Raw genomic sequence first — 22104 nt, forward strand, 5'->3', positions numbered from 1 at the left:
CATTGTCATTCCTGTATCGGTAAAAATAAAAACCTAAACGTTAGCTGCTAATGTTAACTAAGCTAAACTAACCCTGGAAACTCTCACAGCAGATGGTGAGGAATGGGAGGGACTGAGCCTGTATCTCTCTCTCCCCTCCTCTCTCTCTAGTTCAATGATTTTAAGTAGCCAAAAGTTACACTATAAAAACTAACAGGAGGTAGGGAGGGGTTTTAGTTTGTGTGATGTGTGGTGTGGTAACAATGTTGAAATTGAGAAGTTTAGACTTTATTACAAAAGTTACTAAAACATTATTACAGAGAGAGTAAAGTACAGAAAAAGGTACCATTTTGAGTACCAGTACCAGTACCAGTACCAGGTACCAGTATCGGTTCAAATGTGAACGGTACCCAACCCTTGTATGTATGTGTGCTATGTATGTATTAGGGATGGGCTCGAGTAATGTTTTCCCAGATCGAGTACCCCGAAACGAATTACTCAAGTAGTGCTTGTTTAGGGAAATCTATTTTTAGAACGCATCTTAAAGCGCATGGCAGCAGCCATAATGAGATATTGCGCAGAAACACACACACTACCTCGCTCTGCGGACATAACAATGCACCACAATATACTCTATGCTTAATGCATATTGTCAGTCAAAACAGTCTGTTACCATATTTAATAATTACCTCCACTCTTGTCTGCAGCAGCTCTCTCCACTCATGGAAACGGCATGTCTGTCAATCAATAGTCTATGAATGCTATGCAATGTGGGCAATATGTCGTTGGCACAATTTGGAAACGCACAAACACGAATAGTTGTTTTTTATCTTTTGGATAACCCTAAGCTAACAAACCTTTTCGTGGTAACACATGTACTCTCCATGCTCCACAGCTTCCAGCTTCCTGCAAGAAACTCACACCTTGTGGGATTTCAGAGCAGGATTTCAAAGCGTGTTTTCTGTTTCATTGGCACAAACGGGCACTTTTGGTGGACGTATTTGATGGTAACCAAAAAAAACGAGCACCTTCAAAAACCACTCAAGTTCAGTTGAAATGGCGAATAAAAGTGTAATCGATTACTCACACCCATCCCTAGTACTATGTACAGTATGTGTGCCATGTGTGTGTGCTGTAGTGTATGTGTGCCATGTGTGTCTGCTGTGTGTGTGTGTGTGTGCTGTGTATGTATGTGTGTGTGCTCTCTATGTTTGTGTGTATGTTGTGTGTACTGTATGTATGTGTGTGTGCTCTGTATGTTTGTGTGCGGTGTATGTGTGTGCTGTGCTGTGTATGTACTGTATGTGTGTGTGCTCTTTATGTGCACACATACTGTATATAGCACAAACATACTTTGGCTGGTCTGGACTGGTCCTCTGAGATCCTCTCCAGTCGAGCTGCTGCAGGGTTTAAATCCGAAATATTGCCAAATCCTCCACCATCGTTGTGTAACCTGTCGTGTTGTCTCTAGTCTTCTTTCTCTGCTTCAAGTGAAATTAAATCTACTCGAATGTGGGCACTGATATGTGAGAATTAACTAAATGGCTTTTATTTCTTAAAAAAAATATAATAATTTAAGCATACACTGGTGGGCAAGTAATGTACTCAGTGGATGCCTGAACACAGAGTAACAATGGTATCACTGACTACTGTGGCAGTCTAGTGCACTGTGACCTGATGTGAAGTGCTGTACACACTGAATTTGGTGTGTTACTCGTCAGGTTTGTGGAAGTGCTGTTTCTGTGTGTCTGTGCATTATGCACTTTTATTGTAAATTGTGCCTCTATGCATCATGCACTTTACTATAATATGCACTTTAGGGGATGTTGATCTTAAACCTAGCATTTGTCCTTTTATACTGTGTGTTCTTTTTCTTACTGTCCATGTCTTTTTTTTCTGTGCTGTTTCTGCTCTGCTCCTGTATTGGTTTAGTTGTAGACACACAGTATTGCTCTGTACCTGTATTCCAATGTGTATTCGTCCATACATGGCAAATAAAATCTCTCTCTCTCTCTGACACTCTTAGTTGATGTGTTTGTGCTGCGCTCTTAGTTGATGTGTTTGTGCTGCGCTCTTAGTTGATGCGTTTGTGTGTTTTAGAAGAGACCATGGGCTGCATCAAGAGCAAAGACAAGGGCCCTGCAATAAAGTATCGTCCAGAGAACACCATGGCCTCAGACCCCACTGCCACCACCACCACCGCCGCCGCCCACACAGGCCACTATGGGCCCGACCCCACCCAGCTGCAGCAGAATCAGCCTCCCTCCTCCGCCTCGTCTGGTCCTGCCGCAGCAGCCTTCAATCACACCATCACCCCTTTCGGTGGCGCCTCGTCCACCATCACCCCGTTTGGAGGAGCCACGTCGTCTCTCTCTGGTTCCATCCCCAACTCGTTCCCCGGTACTGTCTCAGGTAAGCGGTGTCTGTTGTAAGAGTGTCATTGTGACTTCCTTTTTATAGTGGCACACACAGCAGAGCAGTGAGGAGAGATGTCTCTTATTTTTTTTATAACCATTTGCTCTCTAGTAATGATTTATGATTCCTGCTTAACACTTTCAATGCCAACGACGCAATATGTTGTTTGTTCATGCCGACCGGTTATTGCCAACGCTGCGATATGTCGTTTGTTTTTTTATTAGCGATTTGAATGAATATTTCATCAATCTAGTCTCACCTTGGTGCTGCAAACTCTCTCTGAGCTCCATTGGGAAAATACCGCCCCCTATCGTCTCCCTGTGGTACTGCACCCATTTGGAATGGATTGCATGAAAACACATGGGGGGGGGGGAATCCAGCTTCCTCATTTTGCTTCTCGCGCAAGCCACCCGAGAGGATCCAAGTCATTTCCGAGCCCCAAAACAGCGTGGAATACATATTTCCAGTACCCAGCATTGGATCAATAAACGCGATCGATATTTGGAATGGCGATCAGGAATTGGAATAAACTTTTTGGAGAACATCTGATCTGAGGTAAGGAATCTATTTTACCAGTCTTGGGATAATCGGAGCTATTTTCACAGAGATATCAGCGTTTGCCCTATGTGTGTGTGTGTGCGATCAGGAAATAAGAGATTCGATTTTTCAGCTCGCTTCTCTAGCGTGCTGCATAAGTACACATATACTATCGATAATCTAGCGTTTATTTGAAAACGATTCATAAATAGGCTGAAAAATTACAACGTTTTTTGGGTATTCCAGAATATTCCAGTAAAGGGCGTTTATCACAATCTTTATATTTTCCTGAAACTTTCAAAAAAAGAGTTTTTCAAAATGGTATAAAACGGAAATAAACCGATTATTAAAAAAATCTGTTTCGACAATGTTGACTGCAAACAAGTCATTGATAAGCGACGGCCAGATTAGACACAGCCATAATTTAAGACATAGTTTATGCATTTGCAAATATGAGAGCTCTATCATTGAAGTGGGTGGTGGCAAGGAAGCACTAAAGCTCGCACCGAGCTCCGGCATTGAAAGTGTTAAGGAACAACACTGTGTTTCAGAGAAAGGGAGAGAGAGAGGGGCGAGCTTGGCCGAGAGAGCAGCTCAGTCTCACATCACATATAACATAACACTGTCTTGCAGCACAGTTTTTTTTTTTTTTTTTTACTTTATTTTTTAGCGTTTTATCGCTTTTCTGGTCAAGCATGACCGACAGAAACAGGTTGAAATGGGATGTAGAGCAGGGGAAGACATTCTGAGAAATGACGGCGGGTCCGGGAATCGAACTCGTGTCCCCCAGATCCGTGACGAGCACGGTTTTCCCCGACGCAGAAATAACGCCGAGATATGCGGTGAGCTACGGGAGCTCCCCCGCACAGTTCTTTTTAACGGAGATTCACTGGAGAGAAAACAACGTTTTCATGCATAGATTACTAGATTCATCAACTTCATTGACGGTCTTTGAGGACATGTCCTGGTTATTGAACGAGGTGACCAAAATGACCAATAGTGAACATTAAAGCTGCACAGGGTAGTTTTCAGATGAAAAAGATACATCTACAATAACTAGTTACAAATTCTTGAAATATTGTTTATAATCTCGACACAAATCCAGAAAAAATCACCCTTTGAAACAAAGTGAACCAACATTGCTCTTAGAGACAACATTATTTATTCAATACCAAAGATATATCATACTTTATATATTCAATACTAAAGATATATCATACTTTATGTATTCAATACTAAAGATACTGTATATCATACTTTATATATTCAATACTAAAGATATATCATACTTTATTATTCAATACTAAAGATATTGTACTTTATTTAGACTATTCAGAGGTCAGTATTCTTTGTAGCTTTAAATACTTTGTTAAAAGGTTTTAATCCTTAGGTTTATCAACTACATGGATGCGTCCGTAGGACGGTTGAAAAATAGGCAGAACTAAAGCATGGTCCGTGTTTTGTCAACAAAGAAAATAAATGGAATAACAACAGACTGGCTGCTGGTGGCGCAGCGTTTATTGAGTAGGACACCATGACTCCACAATACCTTCTGATAGCAGGTTTGATTGAGTATGACACTATGACTCAATGAGACCTTCTGATAGCAGGTTTGATTTAGTAGGACACCATGACTCAATGAGACCTTCTGATAGCAGGGTAAGGTTGATTGAGTAGGACACTATGACTCAATCAGACCTTCTGATAGCAGAGTTGTTTGAGAAGGACAACATGACTCAATGAGACCTTCTGATAGCAGAGTTGTTTGAGAAGGACATCATGACTAAATGAGACTTTCTGATAGCAGGTTTGTTTGAGATGGACACCCTGACTCAATGAGACCTTTGGATAACGGCAGGTGGTTATGAGACGTTTTGAAAATGTGAAATGTGAAGGCAGTCAGAAAATTTGAATTGCAGCTTTGTGCATTTGTTTGATATTTAAATGTAAATTGATTAGGCGATTGATTAAGTCTACTTCTTGAGCTATGGTTGAACAAAATCTCATGGGTATCCTGATGTGTATCCCATTGGTTTTCTATGACCACACCTATGGGTAGGACCTATATGCACTTTGTATACATGAGAAACACCTGAACCTGCTTTCATTCAAAACTTACCTGAAGAAGAGCCCATGGTAGACTTTTAATGCAATAAAGTAAGAAAAGCATTGGGAGCTGATGCAGTGTTGTGAGTCTCTTTGAATCACATGGATTAACTCTTTCAACTCGGCACCTGGAAAAGAGATGCGTGTGTAGACAGCTTTGTGTTTTTATGGGCATTGTGCCATTTCAGTTGGAAAAGTACGACACATCATGAGAATACTATGAAATCCAGTCCCAAGTGACTTAGGCTACGTTCACACTGCACGCTTTAGTGATATGACTTCGGCCAGGGGTTCCCAAACTTTTCAGGCCTGACCCAGAAAATAAGGCGTCAGAGAGCCGCGGCCCAATGCACATCGTCAGGCTTTTTTTTTTCTTTTTTTTTGCCAGGTGACCGATTTTTTAAGCCAAATATCACTTCAATCCTATTAAGTTAGTTCAAGTTAGTTATTCATTTATATGTGCTATTTATGAGAGGGCTAACTTGTTGCAAAATAATAATGATAATAATAATAGCCTCATTAAAATACTATTGTTGCTTCGGTTGTTTTCAGCGTTTTATGTGCATAATCTGTTATTTAGTTTGAAATGTTCGTTGAAATAAGTAGATTTTTCGTTTTTGTTTATTTATTAAGTTAATATAAAACCATATAGTCACATTTTAGAATACAATAGAATAGAATTTTAGAATACAACTAGAAACAATGTCCTGGCCTGCTTCTAAGTTCAGTGGCCTGAGAAAAAAAAAAAAAAATAGATATTTTTTATTTTTTTTTAAATCATCTTGCGGCCCTCCCGTGGCTGCTCGCGGCCCACCTTTGGGTCGCGACCCCGACTTTGGGAACCACTGACTTAGGCTACGTTCACACTGCACGCTTTAGTGCTATGAGGCTACGTTCACACTGCACGCTTTAGTGATATGAGGCTACGTTCACACTGCACGCTTTAGTGATATGACTTAAGGCCTCTGCATGCTACAGAAACTTCAAAGCAACTGCAACACAACATCGACAAAGCAACGGTGTTGCAGACATTCTGCATTTATGCCTCTGCAAAATCGACGCGCAAAGTTAGTTTAACTAAAGTTAGTTTAGGTTCGTGTTAACGTTAGATAATGTACAAAATAAACGTATTTCCGGTGCTTTTAGACGTCGCTCTTTTATTTTGAAATCCCCCGACCGGAAGTATTTGTGATGTATTCTGCTTGTGTAACTTTAGGTTAGTTTTAACGTTAGCTGGCAGCTACAGCCTACAGGCACTCGAGGTCGAGGAAGAGCTGCTGAATTTAATCGGCAGGAGAGAGAGCTCGTCAAAGCTGGATATATCCCTGTGGCTGTGGTTGTAGGCACGAAAATGCAGCTCGAACTACCTGTTATATTAAATTAATTGATTGCTGTTTAACAACTTGTCCGTGTCGAGTCCTTTCGAACTGCCCCACCGTCCGTTCATTGTAAACAATGATGCATGTAATTATATTAACGTTACTGTGTGTTGTTGTAGCTATGTTAATAAATTCTGAATGGCATTAACGTTAGTTGGGTATGATAGAGCATTGAATAGCATCAAGTTCAACGCTAGCTGGCTGGCTACAACAATGGCGGATGGTATTCCTCTGACCAATATTATTATATGACAGCCCCGCCCCCATTCACTACCAACCAATCACTGCTACGCAATATCAACGCAACAGTTGTTTAGATTAGATTTGGGGGACATGTACGCAACGTCCTCGCAACACAGTCTACAAGACCCTCTAAAACAATCGCGTTGAAATCGTGCTGATGTTGTGTTGAAGTTGCTTTGAAGTTGCTGTAGCATGTAGAGGCCTTTAGGCTACGGTCACACTGCACACTTTAGTGATATGAGTCTGACTTAGGCTACGTTCACACTGCACGCTATAGTGCTATGAGGCTACGTTCACACTGCATGCTTTAGTGCTATGACTTCGGCTACATTCATACTCCAGGCTTTAGTGATATGACTTAGGCTACGTTCACAGTACACTGCACGCTTTAGTGCTATGAGGCTACGTTCACACTGCAGGCTTTAGTGCTATGAGGCTACGTTCACACTGCAGGCATTAGTGCTATGAGGCTACATTCACACTGCACGCTTTAGTGATATAACTTAGGCTACGTTCACACTGCAGGTGAAAGTGACCCAATTTGTGTTTTGCTCATAATGTGACTCAGATTGGTTTTTTTTCATGGCGGTGTGAACAGCACAAATCACATGGAATCTGATCTTTTCAATTCTGATTTGGGCCAATTTCATATGTTAATCCTAAATCAGATTCTTTGCAATGTGACTTCAGTCTGAACAGTCATATCAGAATTCATGCGACTTTTACGTCACTCTAAATTGACATTCATCACAATTCTGCACTAGCAGGAGTCCCAGTGAATGCAAACATGGAAGACAGTGATGGTGGTGGTCAGTGGAGGGACAGTGAGGTGTTTATCTTTATTTTGGGGTGCTACTGATGGCAAAACCTGAAGGGACGTATCATAACTGGCCTGTTTGAAAGCATATTGAAAGAAGGAATTACTCTCTTTCACCTCCTCCTCGCCACCATTACCATCACTAATTAGTTAGCCCCCACTGCACATCAACTTGTAAATTAAAACATAAACTGTGACTTCAGTGTCCTCCATGTTTACTTCCATCTTCGTTATTGTTCATTTGCGGGTCACTTCAGGAGTATATATAATAATGTGAACACTGAACAGCCAAACAAAAGTAATGGGATCTGAGTAGGCCTGTCCCCGACTAAGGATTTGTATAGTCTACTTTGATTGGCCAAAATGTGCAGATAGTCGACTGGTAGTAAGGAATAACAAAAAGAAAAAAATCTATCATTCCATTTGGGCTGTGGGGGGTGCTTAATGTCTGAAGGAGTCGACTGAAGGCTTCTTGTCCTCTGCGAAAGCATGCAATTGGTCCACTGATGGATACATCTTGATATTTGTCTAGTGTGTTCATTAAATGAGTGAAATCCTCTTTCAGTGCCTCTGTGCCTGTTTTCTTAGGCAGTTAGCCTCACTGGTATGCGCGCCATTAGTGTTAGCCATGCTTCTAGGCGTCTTTGCTTTTGGAAGGAATGATCCCAAATCTTTTTTAATAAATTTAATATTATTATTACTATTATATATATTTTTTTGCATTCGACTAAGAGGTTGGCAGTCGACTACGGCTCCTTTCGATCGATTGGTCGACTATTCGATTAGTCGAGGTCAACCCTGGATCTGAGCAACAAATCAGAATTGAGCACTAAGGCTTGCAGTAGCCTCTGTGTTCTCTCTGCCTCCTCAGCCCATATGGCCACATCTGTGTTTTATTATTATATATATCATGTCCCTACTGTGTGCCGTAAAGCCACCATCACATTACCATGCAGCAGGAAAACACAACCGCACACAATAGAAATACAAGCCCAGGGAAATCGATAGGGGCTCTCAGAACCGCCGTCAAACACAGTCATACCGCAGTCGCACCTCTCAATCAGCCTTTCAGAATCTCACACCAACACGCCACACGCTCTTTGCTCCTTGTAAACAAACTGCATGGTTCCCCTGAGGGCCGTCAATTCAGTGTCCCACTACCTGCATCGCTGTCCTCTTTGTCCTGCAGTTATGTGCTGGAAACGCTTCTATTTATGTCTCGCAGGTCACCGGATATACAGTGTGCGTGTGCACGTGCGTGTGTGTGCTTGTACATTAGTATACTTATTGTATTACTTTACCTTAATTCTTAAGCTTTGCATTGTATTGTATTTAATTCTTATTACTTTTTAGCATGTCTATTCTATTTTATTATTTGTATTTTTTGCACAATCGAGGCAGGCATGGCCACCTTCATTTCACTACATGTCTTGTGTACGTGACAAATACATCTCTTGAATCTTGAATTAAAAAATTTGCACACCACGTCTGTGTTCCTGCCATTTCAGGTGGGGTAACATTCTTCGTGGCCTTGTACGACTATGAAGCCAGGACGTCGGATGATCTGTCGTTCAAAAAAGGAGACCGTTTCCAGATCATAAACAACACGTAAGCCTCTCATCGCTCCTCTTCTATTTGTCGAACCCCCGTTTCCTTTGAATGGAGACATGTTTTCATTCTCCGGTTGGTGGACTGAGCTTTTTCTACAAGGTCTAACGGTGACACTTTACAACAAGGGTACATGGATTAACATTAGTTAATATAGTAATAATAAGCATTAATGAACCGTTAACGAAGGTCTCTAGTAATTAGGGCTGCAACTAATGACTATTTTGGTAGTCGACTAATCTGTCGATTATTTTTTCGATTAGTCGACTAATCGAAAAACAACTACCGGTATATTAAAAAATATATATATAAATATATAATTTCTTTTTTTTCTTTTTTTAACTACCTATCTTTGTGAAAGTGGCTTCTCAGCTCTGGTCCAGCTGAAGACAGAGCAGAGGAACAGATTGGACATTGAGCATGACCTCAGAGTTGCTTTGAGACTCTTGTCAGGACCAAACAACATCCCCAGTTATCCCATTAGTTCCCCCAAACTTACTGTTGGTCTGTTATGTTAAGCTAAGAAGTCTTCAGCTGGCTGGACCAGAGCTGAGAAGCCACTTTCACAAAGATAGGTGGTGCAAAAAAAAAAGAAAAATTATATTTTTTTTAATGACTAATCGACGCAACAATATCTCGTCAACGATTTTTCCAAACCAATGGAAAGAAACACACACGCCGACACACACACACACACGTGTGCCAACAAACACATCAACATTCTCCCCCGCCGGACTCACAGGCACAATCAAATAAAAAGAAGAAACATACTTTTCCGGACAGATCATCTGAGCTCCACTGTGTAATCCTCTGCCATTGTTGTAAGTAACATGTCATCTGTTCTCTAGTCTTCAGTCTTCTCTAGTCGTCGTGAAGTAAATTCTCTCTGGAAGTTAAACTGAAACTTAAGGATACGCAAGGATAAGTTGTTAAAGGGGCAGTAGGCAAGTGGATGCCTGAACACAGAATGACACCAGTATCACTGACTACCACGGCAAGCCTATAGAAAATTATTCTATTTAATAATAATAATTATTATTATCATAAATATAATATAAAAAAAAATATTAAAAGAAAAATTATGTAATTATTATAAATATTTTTTTTCTGTTGTACCGAACTCGTACCGAACCGTGACCCCAATACCGAGGTACGTACCGAACCGTGGCTTCTGTGTACCGTTACACCCCTATAATGTTGTAATTGTAAAGTTGAAAACAATGCTATGGGGTCTAAATCAATAATAGGGATAACAATGTTTGTAATTAGTGAGAGATCGCCTCGGTCAGCAACCGCAAAACCGGCTGCAATGTAATCTTCTTCCGGTCTCTGTTTATCCATTCCACTGTTCCACCGTGGTTTTTTCTGATGTGTACAAAATAAGTCTCAAAGGGGAAATAAATCTCTATATATTTTACAATCCCTCATAGTGTTGTCACAATACCAAGATTTGTTTTGACTTTGATACCGATACCAGCATAAGTATCACGATACCGGTTCTAAAACTATACCGCAGCAAAAACTTAAAATATCAGGAAAAGTAATGGAATGGAATATTAGATGACAGAACATGGAAATGTTTTAAAGGTCCCCTATCTTATAAATGGCCTTTTCCAGTGGTTTGCATTGTTTTCTAGCAATGTGGGGTTGTACCAACACTGACTGGATGTGAAATTTCTACCCAGTCCCATTCCTCCAGTTCAGCTGAGACAAGAACCTCCCACACTGAACCAAGCCATTCTGAATTGACTCGCTCTCTCTGACGTGTTAAGGCGCTGATCTGCCACTGCCAGCCCACAATCAACTGTGATACGTTGAAATTATTATCAAAACAGAGAGAGTGGAAATAATGCGGAAGCGGTTTCCCTGTCAGTCAGCACTTCCTCAAAAGAGAGAAAAAGAGAGAGAGAGGGAGAGACTGATAGAGAGAGGGAGAGAGAGGCTCATACGGTGCGAGTCTCGGAGCCACCGCATTGAGAGAGAGGGGGCTTATGTCTCTCTCCGTCAAGAGAGCACTCACTGTATCACTGTCAACCTGTTGCAAAATATCATAGTGCACGCTCCCACGCGCGCGCCCGTATTCCGATCCGTGCAATAATATTCACGGGGTAAATCTTGTCATGCGAGACAGGTTACCAATGCATTGTCCGGTGGGATTATGCCCGCCCCCCCCCCCCCCCCCCCCGGCGGCGAAATTAATTAGTCCCACAGAACCATGCGTCAGCAGTCAGCACACACACAAACGCACACGAAAACACACAGAGACATGCACACACAAATTGGCCAGGCTGCTGACGCCTCGCGTGTATGAGATAGTCTCTCTCTCTCTCCACCAAAGGTATCTGCCAGTGCAGGTGGGTAGATACAAGAGAGAGAGTTTTTATTTGTCACGGCATACAGGTATACAGTGAAATGCGGGGGGTCTTGCTCGCAACGATGTGCATAATACAAGTAATAATATAATATAAGAGTCCAACCAATAGAGCGACATAGTGCAATAACAAGTAAACAAAGTAGGCATATCGGTATCTGTACATTCTTAAAGTGATCTTTCCTTCTGTAAAGTGGCCGTAGTGTGAGCGTGTGCAGCATGAGTGTGTGTGTGCTCATGTTAAAGTGGCTGCTTGTGTGTGAGTGTGTACAGTGTGTGTGTTGTGTGTGTGCTCATGTGTGCTTGTGCGTGGAGAGTTCAGTGTTCAAGGCTCTGATGGCCTGTGGGAAGAAGCTGAGCCTAAGTCTCTCTGTCCTCGTTACTGGTGCTCGCAGGCGTTTGCCTGACCGCAGCAGCATGAACAGGCTGTTGTTGGGGTGGTGAGGGTCTTTCATTATCCTGCAGGCTCTGGATTTGCACCTCTTGTTGTATAGGACCTGCAGGGTTGGTAGTGCAATACCCGTGGTACGCTCGGCTGAGCGCACCACTCTCTGTAGGGCCTTCTTGTCCTGTGCCGTGCTGTTGCCATACCAGGCAGTGATGTTTCCAGTCAAGATGCTCTCTACAGCTCCGGAGTAGAAGGACTGGAGTATCTTCCCAGATACTCTGAACTTCCTTAACTGTCTCCGGTGGTAGAGGTGCTGCTTCGCCTTTTTTACGACTGAGTATGTGTGTTGTCCATGTCAGGTCCTCTGAGATGTGGACCCCCAGGTACTTGAAGCTGCTCACCCTGTCCACGGTAGCCCCGTTTATCCTCAGTGGTGTGTGTGTCTCCTGCTGTCTCCTCCTAAAATCCACGATCAGCTCCTTGGTTTTACCAATGTTCAGGAGCAGGCTGTTGTCCTGGCACCAGCGTTCCAGTACCTCAACCTCCTCCCGGTAGGCTTTCTCGTCATTGTCCGAGATCAGCCCCACCACCACGTGTCGTCCGCAAACTTCACTATGGAGTTGGAGCTGAACTTGGCCACACAGTCGTGTGTGTAAAGTGAGTACAGCAGGGGGCTCAGAACACAGCCCTGGGGGGACCCGATGCTCAGGGTGATGGTGTTGGAGGTCTGACCCCTCACCCTGACCGCCTGGGGTCTTTCACTCAGAAAGTCCAGTACCCAGGCGCTCAGAGCGGAGCTCAGACCCAGCTTGATCAGCTTGTCCACCAGTCTGGTGGGGACTATGGTGTTGAACGCTGAGCTGTAGTCAATGAACAACAGTCTCACATAGCCCCCCTTCTGGCGGTCAAGGTGAGAGAGGGTGCTGTGCAGTACTTGGGAGACCGCATCGTCAGTGGACCTGTTTGGCCTGTATGCAAATTGCATAGGGTCCATATCACTGGGGAGGGAGGCACAAATGTGATCCTTGACCAGCCTCTCGAAACATTTCATGGTCACAGAGGTGAGTGCCACCGGTCTGTAGTCATTGAGACATGTTGGTCACTCAAAGCTCATTGCGAGTATGGGCGGAGCCCAGCCAAAAACAGCTTGGACTTTGCAAGGGGAGAAAGTGGTGCACCAAAAAAAACGTACAGATGTGTTCCATAGACTCACAGGAATTGTGTAAAATTGCCCAAATAGTGAAAAATAAAGCTAAATATGACCTAGGGCTGCACGGTTAACACTTTGGGTGCCATGGGTTAAATTCATGATATACCATAGATTGCCAGCTCTATTTGTCTATGGAGAAGTACCCCTTCTTTGCATGGCTATAACTTTTTAAATTCTATTGCTACATTGCCATTATTAGGGCCCATTCAAAGTCCTATATGTATTGTTCATTGTGTAGCAACGTTAAACTTTTTCATTCACATATTCATAGTAAAGTATGGTCTAATGCAGTGGTTCCCAAAGTCGGGGTCGCGACCCAAAAGTGGGCCGCGAGCAGCCACGGGAGGGCCGCGAGATGATTAAAAGAAATTAAAAATCAATTTTTTCTTTTTTTTTTTTTCTTTTTTTGTCAGGCCACTGAACTTAGAAGCAGGCCAGGACAGTGTTTCTAGTTGTATTCTAAAATTCTATTCTATTGTATTCTAAAATGTGACTATATGGTTTTATATTAACTTAATAAATAAACAAAAACGAAAAATCTACTTATTTCAACGAACATTTCAAACTAAATAACAGATTATGATTGCGCCGATCGGCCACCAGATGGCGCTCCTGAACCGCCAGAGAGCTCAGTGGGTCCTCCTGGTGGATCTCAGGCCAGCGGAGGGGAAATATGAATCCGATCACAGATTTTTGAAATATTGATATTAAAGACGCTGTAAAGCGTCCTTCGGCAACTTGAGCATGGCCGGGAATGACGCTGGAAAGCGTTTTCCGGCACCCAAAGTGTTAGATTTTAAATCTAAATCGCGATTTGGAATGATGCAATTATCAAATCACAAAAAACAAAAAAAATATCGCAAATCTTTTTTTTTGTACTACCGGTAATACATATATATATATATTTTTTTTTATATATATAATTTTTTATTTATTTATTTAACCAGGAAGTCCCATTGAGATACAAGATCGGTTTGGGAGAGGGAGGTAAGGGGTTTTAGATTGTGTGTTGTGAAGTTTAGACTTCAGAGAGGGAGAGTAAAGTACAGAAAAAAAGGTACCGTTTGGTACCGGTATCGATTCCCAGGTAAAAAGAAACATTTTCAGGCTCGGTGTCCTGAAAAGACCCACGCGTAGGCCAGATGCAAGCCGCATTTTACAATAAACCTCTGTGGGGCTGCTTAAAAAAAAATATTATAATCGCAATCACAATATCTGTCAGAAAAATCGCAATTAGATTATTTCCCAAAATCGTGCAGCCCTAATATGACCCCTTTAATTAATATTATTACATGGCGTTTTCACATTCGCCGAAATGCTTGCTTGTGATTGGTCAATAGCCCCCGACAGCAGTGAATTATTTTTCGATAACCACCGGTGATTATTGTTTTTCGCAGCTGGAGTAATCAAGCCCCACTGACGCACACTGTTTCAGTGCAGCCAATCAGACACACCTGCCGGGCTGCCCGCGATAATAATAATCACTTTATTTGGGCTGACAGAGCCACAGAACAACTGCGATTTGTCAAATGAATTAGGTATATTGTTAAGTTAGCCATGTAATAAGCGGGATAATGTATAGCTATACTCGGTCATCATCGCAAAATAATTGACCTTCACTGACTGTAACTGAGGGGTACAATTCCCTGACTGTATTGTTAGATATGATACTTACTACCACTACCTCTTGTACTTTAGACTCTGGCCACCCAGTACTAGGCATAAATAATTATGGTAAACACTCCCACGTAGATGAAACGATCCAACACAAATGTACCAAGTCGAAAGTCTGCGTTTAATAATAATTAATACATAGCAAAAGGTATGTAGAGCAATCACTTAATTACATTTATGATTTGAAATAGGATGCACTTTTATGGCAAATGAGTATTCGTTGGTATATCAATAGAGAACGTCCAATCTCTGGTGGCGCAGGCGGTAAATATACAACCTGGAATATTTAAGGAATAATAGCAATGATACTTTAATGATTATAGAACTGGATACACTAGGGGGGAAATCCGGTCGCTTGTAAGACAACTGGAGAAGGGGGGGGGGGTAGAGTCTGGCTGTATCCGTCTGGCCGAGGGTATCCTGGGAGAACCCACGGTTGTGCGGCTCGGTGCCTCAGCGATCCTCGATCCACAGATGAAAGCAGTTGGACTCTCTGTGGGCCGGCTTCCTTCGGTCCACGATGGAGAGACGTGAAGCGACCTCGTCGTGTAGAGCGTCTCCTCACCTGTCGTCCTCTCCGGGGGGGGGGTTTCCAACACACGGCAGTGTTGGTCTTTATCCATAGAATAATCACTGTATACAAAGCATAATCCGTGCCTGGGAAGGCGGGCTGTCGTCGGTAGAATAATCCGGTATGCAGGTCCACTCGCTCGTCGGCTCTGGGGCTCCTCGGGTGCAGCCTCACATGGGGTCGGCCACCCTGGATAAGCAGCCAGTTCTCTGCCCGAAACGATGGGGTAGTGACTACGATAGTATTCTCACCGCACGAAGCACTACATATGAATAGACTATTATTAGCTTAATAGACTACGTCCAACTCGACGATATAGTGCCAAATATGACTATTCAAATATTAATATACACGATGTCTCAATACCGATGGTAGGCCGAACTTGGCCTTACTCCCACACGTGGCGTCGCGGGGAGGCTTTACGTCTGTCACTCTATTGGAGGGTAAGAAACTGGACTAAAAAGGAAGTCCTACTTTAGTAGCGCAGTATATATACGCACTATGAACAAATAGTACCGTTAGTGGTGCGGTAGCCAGATTCCTACGCGGAACTAGGACTTGTTCGTACATGTTGAGCGGTACGTTTGAACTGGGTCTGGGGGGTATGGCAGCCTGGCACCAAGGTCTCGACCAATAGTAGAATGGAGACTATTATGGGATGTTCAGTAGGCTAGAATGGATATTCAATGCATATTGTACAAGGAATATACAAGGAATATCAGGGAATATTAGAGAATATACAAATACAATTAAATATATATATATAATAAATATACATATTCGGTTTAATCTGGCCCCTCACAACACTGACGTTAAAACACCTCGCCGAGGCGGCTCGGTATTTTAAACTCCGTGTCGGTCAATTATTTTGCGACAATGACCTCGTAGCTATACATTATCCCTTACATATTTAGATGCTGTTGAAACTAAAAATAATAAAATTATTGATACAGCTTCTGAGCTACAGTATATAATGTATCTAATCTACATTTATTATGTGTTATTTCTCCACTCCACAATATGTTAGAGCTTGTGCAGCACAGGAGATAAGGTTATATTTAAAAAGATGATATATATATGTATATATACATGTAAATCAATGTCTTCCTTTTGAATAAAATAGGAATCAGGATTGTTAGCCTCTCTCCCCACTGTTTGAAAAGGAAACCTCTGTTTGGCTCCTGGATTAGCGGTAACTGTTTTGGGACCAGCTTGGTTGACATTAGCAGTTAACGTTAGTTTACAGTAGGTCTAGGTCATCATGTGTGCTCCTATATAATTTTTTCCGGGTTGGCTCTTTTAGTCGCAAATGTGAGTAAAAATGAAACGTCAAGTCTTGGCTTTAGTCATAATCACAATACATTTTGCGCAGATAGCGTAGCAAATGCTGCGGTCACAAAATTGCTAAGAAAAGTTAGACGTACGTACGACGTACGTAGTACCTACTTAATGGTCACAGGAATCTCCAATAACGTTTGGATGGTAATCCATTTTGTTGGCATCTTCTTATCAACGCTGCTATTTTAGATTTTTATTTTTATTTTTTTATCTTTTTCCCCCTCCATTTTTCCTCCGATTTTCTCCCATCCCAATGTTAGTCGTATGCCAATTCCCAGTCCCTTCCTGGTCGCTGCGCACTTACCCCCCACAGTCAGATCATCTGGGAGAGTGGAGGCTACCACGTGCTTCCTCCGACACACGTCCAGCCAATCACCGTTTCTTTTCACCTGGCAGCGCGGATCCTCCCTGAGAGGGCGTAGCGTGTGGGAGGATCACACTATCCCCCTCAAGTCCTATCCGCGCTTAGCAGGCGCCCCAACCGAACTGTAGGAGTCGCTGTTTACAACAACCCGGACCCACCCCGCCAGCTTCTCCCACCCTCTAGCCAAGCTGGTGACAACCCCGGAGCTGTGAGCTGGATTCGAACAGGCGAATCCAGCTCACAGCTCCGGGGTTGGTGACGAACGCAATCTCCGCTCGGCCACCTAACCGCCGCTATTTTAGATTTTAAGCTTAGCGTGCATAGCACGACTTGTGTAAAATTAAGTAACTTGTGTTCCGCTGGGGAAGACCGTTCATCACTGCATACAACTTGGTTTAATCCAAACATCTATTCAGAAACGCATACTGCTCCGGTCATGCATCCACTCAACTCATAGAAAATACGCATCAGGCTATTCTAAAAGTATCGATACTAATAAAATAGAGTATTGAACCGTTTTTAACAGTTTGGTATCGCAATACTTTTCTAGTATCTGTGTATCGTGCAACACTAATCCCTCATGACTCAGTTGACATTTTGTACATAATGTTACTACTGGCTTATTGAGTGATTGTTTTTGCCGTTATCCTGCCAAGCTTTCTTGTGTTCTGATGCCAGGTCAACACAATAACTTTAGCTAATAACATTACCTCCACTCTGTCTGCAGCAGTCAGCATTTTTCTTTAGGAAAAGGTGCTTTGGTATAGTATTTCTTCTCTTGGACTGGCAGTAGTCATCATGGTAAAAATTATCGCTATACAGACCCAATGGTCTGCAATGTTTCAGTATAAGGATGAGTGTTTACATCCATTTGTAGAATAGAATAGAATAGAAATACTTTTATTATCCCGAGGGAAATTTGACACTGCAAATCGCTCAACATTAAACATTTAGACAGAACAGGTCACGAATAAGAATAACAAAACAAATCAAATTGCCTAAGATAAGAGTAGAATAAAATAGAATAAAAATGGAATAAAATATACAGTAAATAAATACAGTAAAAATATACTGAGGTCTACAGTAGGTGTAGTATTGCACAGTGCTGTTTCAAAAGTAAGAGTCCAGGAAGATGGTAACTGTCACTCTGTGCTCAGTGATGCAGTGAGGCACAGTGATGTATTGTATAGTCTGATGGCTGTTGGAATGAAGGACTTCCTGTGCCGTTCAGTGGTGCATTTAGGTAGTGTGAGCCAAGCACTGAACATGCTCCTCCTGTCAGCCAAGTCTGTGTATAGTGGGTGGGAGGGGTTTTCCCTGATGGCCTGGAGCTTAGCAAGGCTCCTCCTCTCCGCCACCCTCGCTAGGGAGTCCAGCTCCACCCCAACCACGCTACTGGCCTTCCTGACCAGCTTATCCAGCCTGTTTGTGTCCCCTGCTCTCAGTCCGCTGCCCCAGCAGGTCACAGCGTACAAGAAGGCACCCGCCACCACCGACTCATAGAACATCCTCAACATCCTTGTACAGACATTGAACGATCTCAGCCTTCTGAGGAAGTAGACCACACTTTCAGCGTGTCCCTATCTGACAAAGGTAGTCTATGTAAATGGTGCAAAGTGTGCCTTGACATTTTCTTGGTACAATTTGGATATACATAAACATGAACCATTGTTTTATATCTTTTAGATAACGTGCTGCTTCAGCGCAAGTCTTCTGTTTGATCCCGGCAGTCGTAAAAGAATTGGAAGAGACTTCAGGCACAGTCTGAATTTTTGTCGGTAGCAAAAATACTTACTTTGACGTAGGGCTGGGCGATATGGCCTAAATATGATATCACGATATTTTCTGACCTTTCGGCGATACACGATACGCATCACAATGTTTTTCTTTTTTTCCCCAAACAATTCATTATGAGGCTTACCAAGACAGTATTTGAGTTTGCAAGCTAACATTAAAGACAAAATAAAATACCCATGCATTTATCATTTTTATATTATATATTAGATTTAGATTATTGGATTATTAGATTATATATTGCATATATTTAGCAATGAGATATTATATGATTTAGATATGAAATATGATTAATTGAAAATGGGGGACCCTGATGTAAACAAGATGAAAGTCTTTCTCTGGTCTGCATCTTCCAGTCCACTGTTGTTGTATTGAGCTGTACTGTATTGTACCCATGCTGCAATCTGTTAATAACGTTTTCATTCATTCAGACGGAAAACAGAATAATTTTGATTGACAGTCGAGTCTGCCAATTACGTCACACCACTTGTACCCGCCCTGCTGTTCTTAGCACCAATCGGCAAGCGCGTATACATTTTTTACTTCCGCTATATCCGCCATTGATTTTGACGAGAGCTCAATGACAACAACAATGGTAGCGGTAGCTCCCCGCGGCCGACGTTTAGCTTTTAGCTCCGCAGGATGACTAAACGACTGGAGGCATAATGATTTTACTGCAACGGATGTTATAATAAAAGCCTTTCCATACATCTGTCTGATTGAAAACTTTATTAACAGACCGCAGAATGGGCACAACTGAGTCAGCACGGGCTGAGATATGAACGACTAATGCTTGCTATCTATCTAGGTCGACCTCGGACGTTGCTATGTAAATACGCTGATGTTATTGAACGTGTAACTATATAACGTTAATGCCACAAAACGAATGCCTTTGTTATCATAAGTAGTAACTTTGATGCAGTAGTGTGTGTGGGGCGGCTCTTCAAAAGTTTGAACGTGTGGACCAGATTGACGCAACACAATCCTCTTGGGCAAAACATCATGATATCCACGATACGTTTAAAAAGTGTATTGTTAATGAACTGTACCCGATATTTATATAATATCGTCATATCGCCCAGCCCTACTTTGACGTGCAGCCCGTTTTGCAGCTGTCTGCTGAAGTGATCTCCCTCGATACTGGACCAATTACAAAAATTGTTGGCCCTACTATTCATTTAGTATACATATTTTGTGAATTCCCCTTTATGTAACATGTAGGGCTGTACCGAATTCTTCGAAGCTTCGATCATAATGTTGACATTCGAATTCTAAATCAACATTAGCATTTTTTATTTTGAATAAAAAAAAAATATATATATATTTTTTTTTTTTATTTTTTTTTTGTGTCTATTCAATCTGTTTAAACCAATGGGGGGTTTCTTCACAGTTGCAGTTAAAGATTAGGCTACACTAATATTATAATATTATACAATGGCATGCAAATTTCTCGATTCTGATTGGCTGAAACAGTCAAGTTACACGTGGTTATTTCTTATAACCCCCGCTCGGGGTCCCAGAACCCGCCCACAACCGAATTACAATCACTCCGCCGTTCGTGGTTTTAGAAATGAAAGCAAGATGGCGGACAATAATCTTTACGAATGGATATGTTGAAAGCGTCATAACGACTAAATCAAAAACTATTCTGTCACGGCGAATGTGTTAGTTTCTTACACAATGTTGGATTATGTAATTGGTGGGTCATGAGTAATTGTGGAACAAAATATAAATTGCGGGAAGTCTGCCATTCGTCAAAAGGACATTCATTTCACTGTTAATAAAATGTTCAAGCAATCAATCAAACCAATATTATACAACGGCATGCAAATTTCTCGATTCTGATTGGCTGAAACAGTCAAGTTACACGTGGGTATTTGTAATAACCCCACGCTCTTGGTCCCAGGACCCGCCCACAACCGCATTACTATCAATCCGCCATGCGAGTTTTTAGAAGTGAAAGCAAGATGGCGGACAGTAAACGTTACGAAAGGATATGGTGATAGGGTCATAAAGACTAAATGAAAAACGATTCTGTCACAGCGAATGTGTTAGTTTCTTAAACAATGTTGGATGATGTAATTGATGGGTCATGAGTCATTGTGGAACAAAATAAAAATCACGTCAATTGATTGATTGATTAATTGCAAATTAAATTTGTATAAATTTTTTTACCTACTTTCTATAGAAGCAGCTGGGAGGTGCGCTGTTTTAAGTGAGCGTTGATTATTGAATTGATTGATTGATTGTTAATTTTATTACTGTCCGCCTTGTTTCCAACTGGTTAAGTTTAGGCACTCTTTCGAAGTCGCTCTCTTTCGAAGTTGGTTAAAGGGGAGATGAAGCCGTGAACAATGTGATCCTAGTTTGTTTGTTGGTGTACCTTGTGTAAGACAGGGTCCTATAATAAAATGTGAAATCCTGCTTATTTGTCTGAAAAATCAAATATAATTTCCCTGTTTTCGCCATGGGCGGCGCCATTTTGTTGCTGACGTCACGGTGTTGGTTTGGTGTATACACTGCTGATTAGCTGCATAGTAAACATGGACTGTCGGGTCAGTCAAATGTTGCCTACCAAACAACGGGACCGCGTGGTTCTTTTTGTATTGCTCCTGGCTGTTCAAACAAATTTTACCGTGTGAAAGAGAGAGGAAAGTTGGTTAATTTCCACAAACTACCAGTGAAAAAAAGTGTTGTTGGCACGTTGGCTCAGGCTGGCTGCACTCAGGCGGCGCGATCAGCCTGTTGGACAGGGAATGAAGATCTCCAGCGACCACTTCATTGCCTCGGATTATGTTGTTGGGGGTGGGAGGTTTGTCCAGAAGACCACTAATCAGCTGAAGAAGGCCTGATGCGGTTCCCTCGGTCTTCGACAGACAGACCGGCGCAGGCAGTTCAGCGTCGGGAGCATTTAGCCTGCTGGCTACCTAGCTCCAGTTCAACCAGCCGAGCGTCTGGACCATTTAGCCTGCTGGCTACTTAGCGCCAGGTACCAGCGTTAGCTCCCGGAGCGATGGCTAGCTAAGCCAGGTACCAGCGTTAGCTCCCGGAGCGATGGCTAGTTAGTTAGCACCAGCCGAGTACCAGCGTTAGCTCCCGGAGCGATGGCTAGCTAAGCCAGGTACCAGCGTTAGCTCCCGGAGCGATGGCTAGTTAGTTAGCACCAGCCGGGTACCAGCGTTAGCTCCCGGATCGATGGCTAGCTAAGCCAGGTACCAGCGTTAGCTCCCGGAGCGATGGCTAGCTAAGCCAGGTACCAGCGTTAGCTCCCGGAGCGATGGCTAGTTAGTTAGCACCAGCCGGGTACCAG

The 22104-nt window shown here is 42.5% G+C and overlaps 1 protein-coding gene across 1 annotated transcript in view; it reads left to right on the forward strand.

Annotated features, from left to right (window-relative positions):
• Window positions 1-22104, forward strand: part of LOC311235811 (tyrosine-protein kinase yes-like) — a gene marked incomplete at its 3' end in the record, with an annotated part of 114205 nt that overhangs the window by 51680 nt on the left and 40421 nt on the right. The window contains exons 2-3 of the mRNA XM_084323311.1: window positions 2080-2391; window positions 8985-9084. Coding sequence (XP_084179437.1) covers window positions 2088-2391; window positions 8985-9084 — 404 coding nt within the window. The 5' untranslated portion in view covers window positions 2080-2087. The remainder of the gene's footprint in view (window positions 1-2079; window positions 2392-8984; window positions 9085-22104) is intronic.

Source organism: Notolepis coatsorum (genome assembly GCF_963971535.1).
Source record: "Notolepis coatsorum genome assembly, chromosome: 10".
NCBI classification, from domain to species: Eukaryota; Metazoa; Chordata; class Actinopteri; order Aulopiformes; family Paralepididae; genus Notolepis; species Notolepis coatsorum.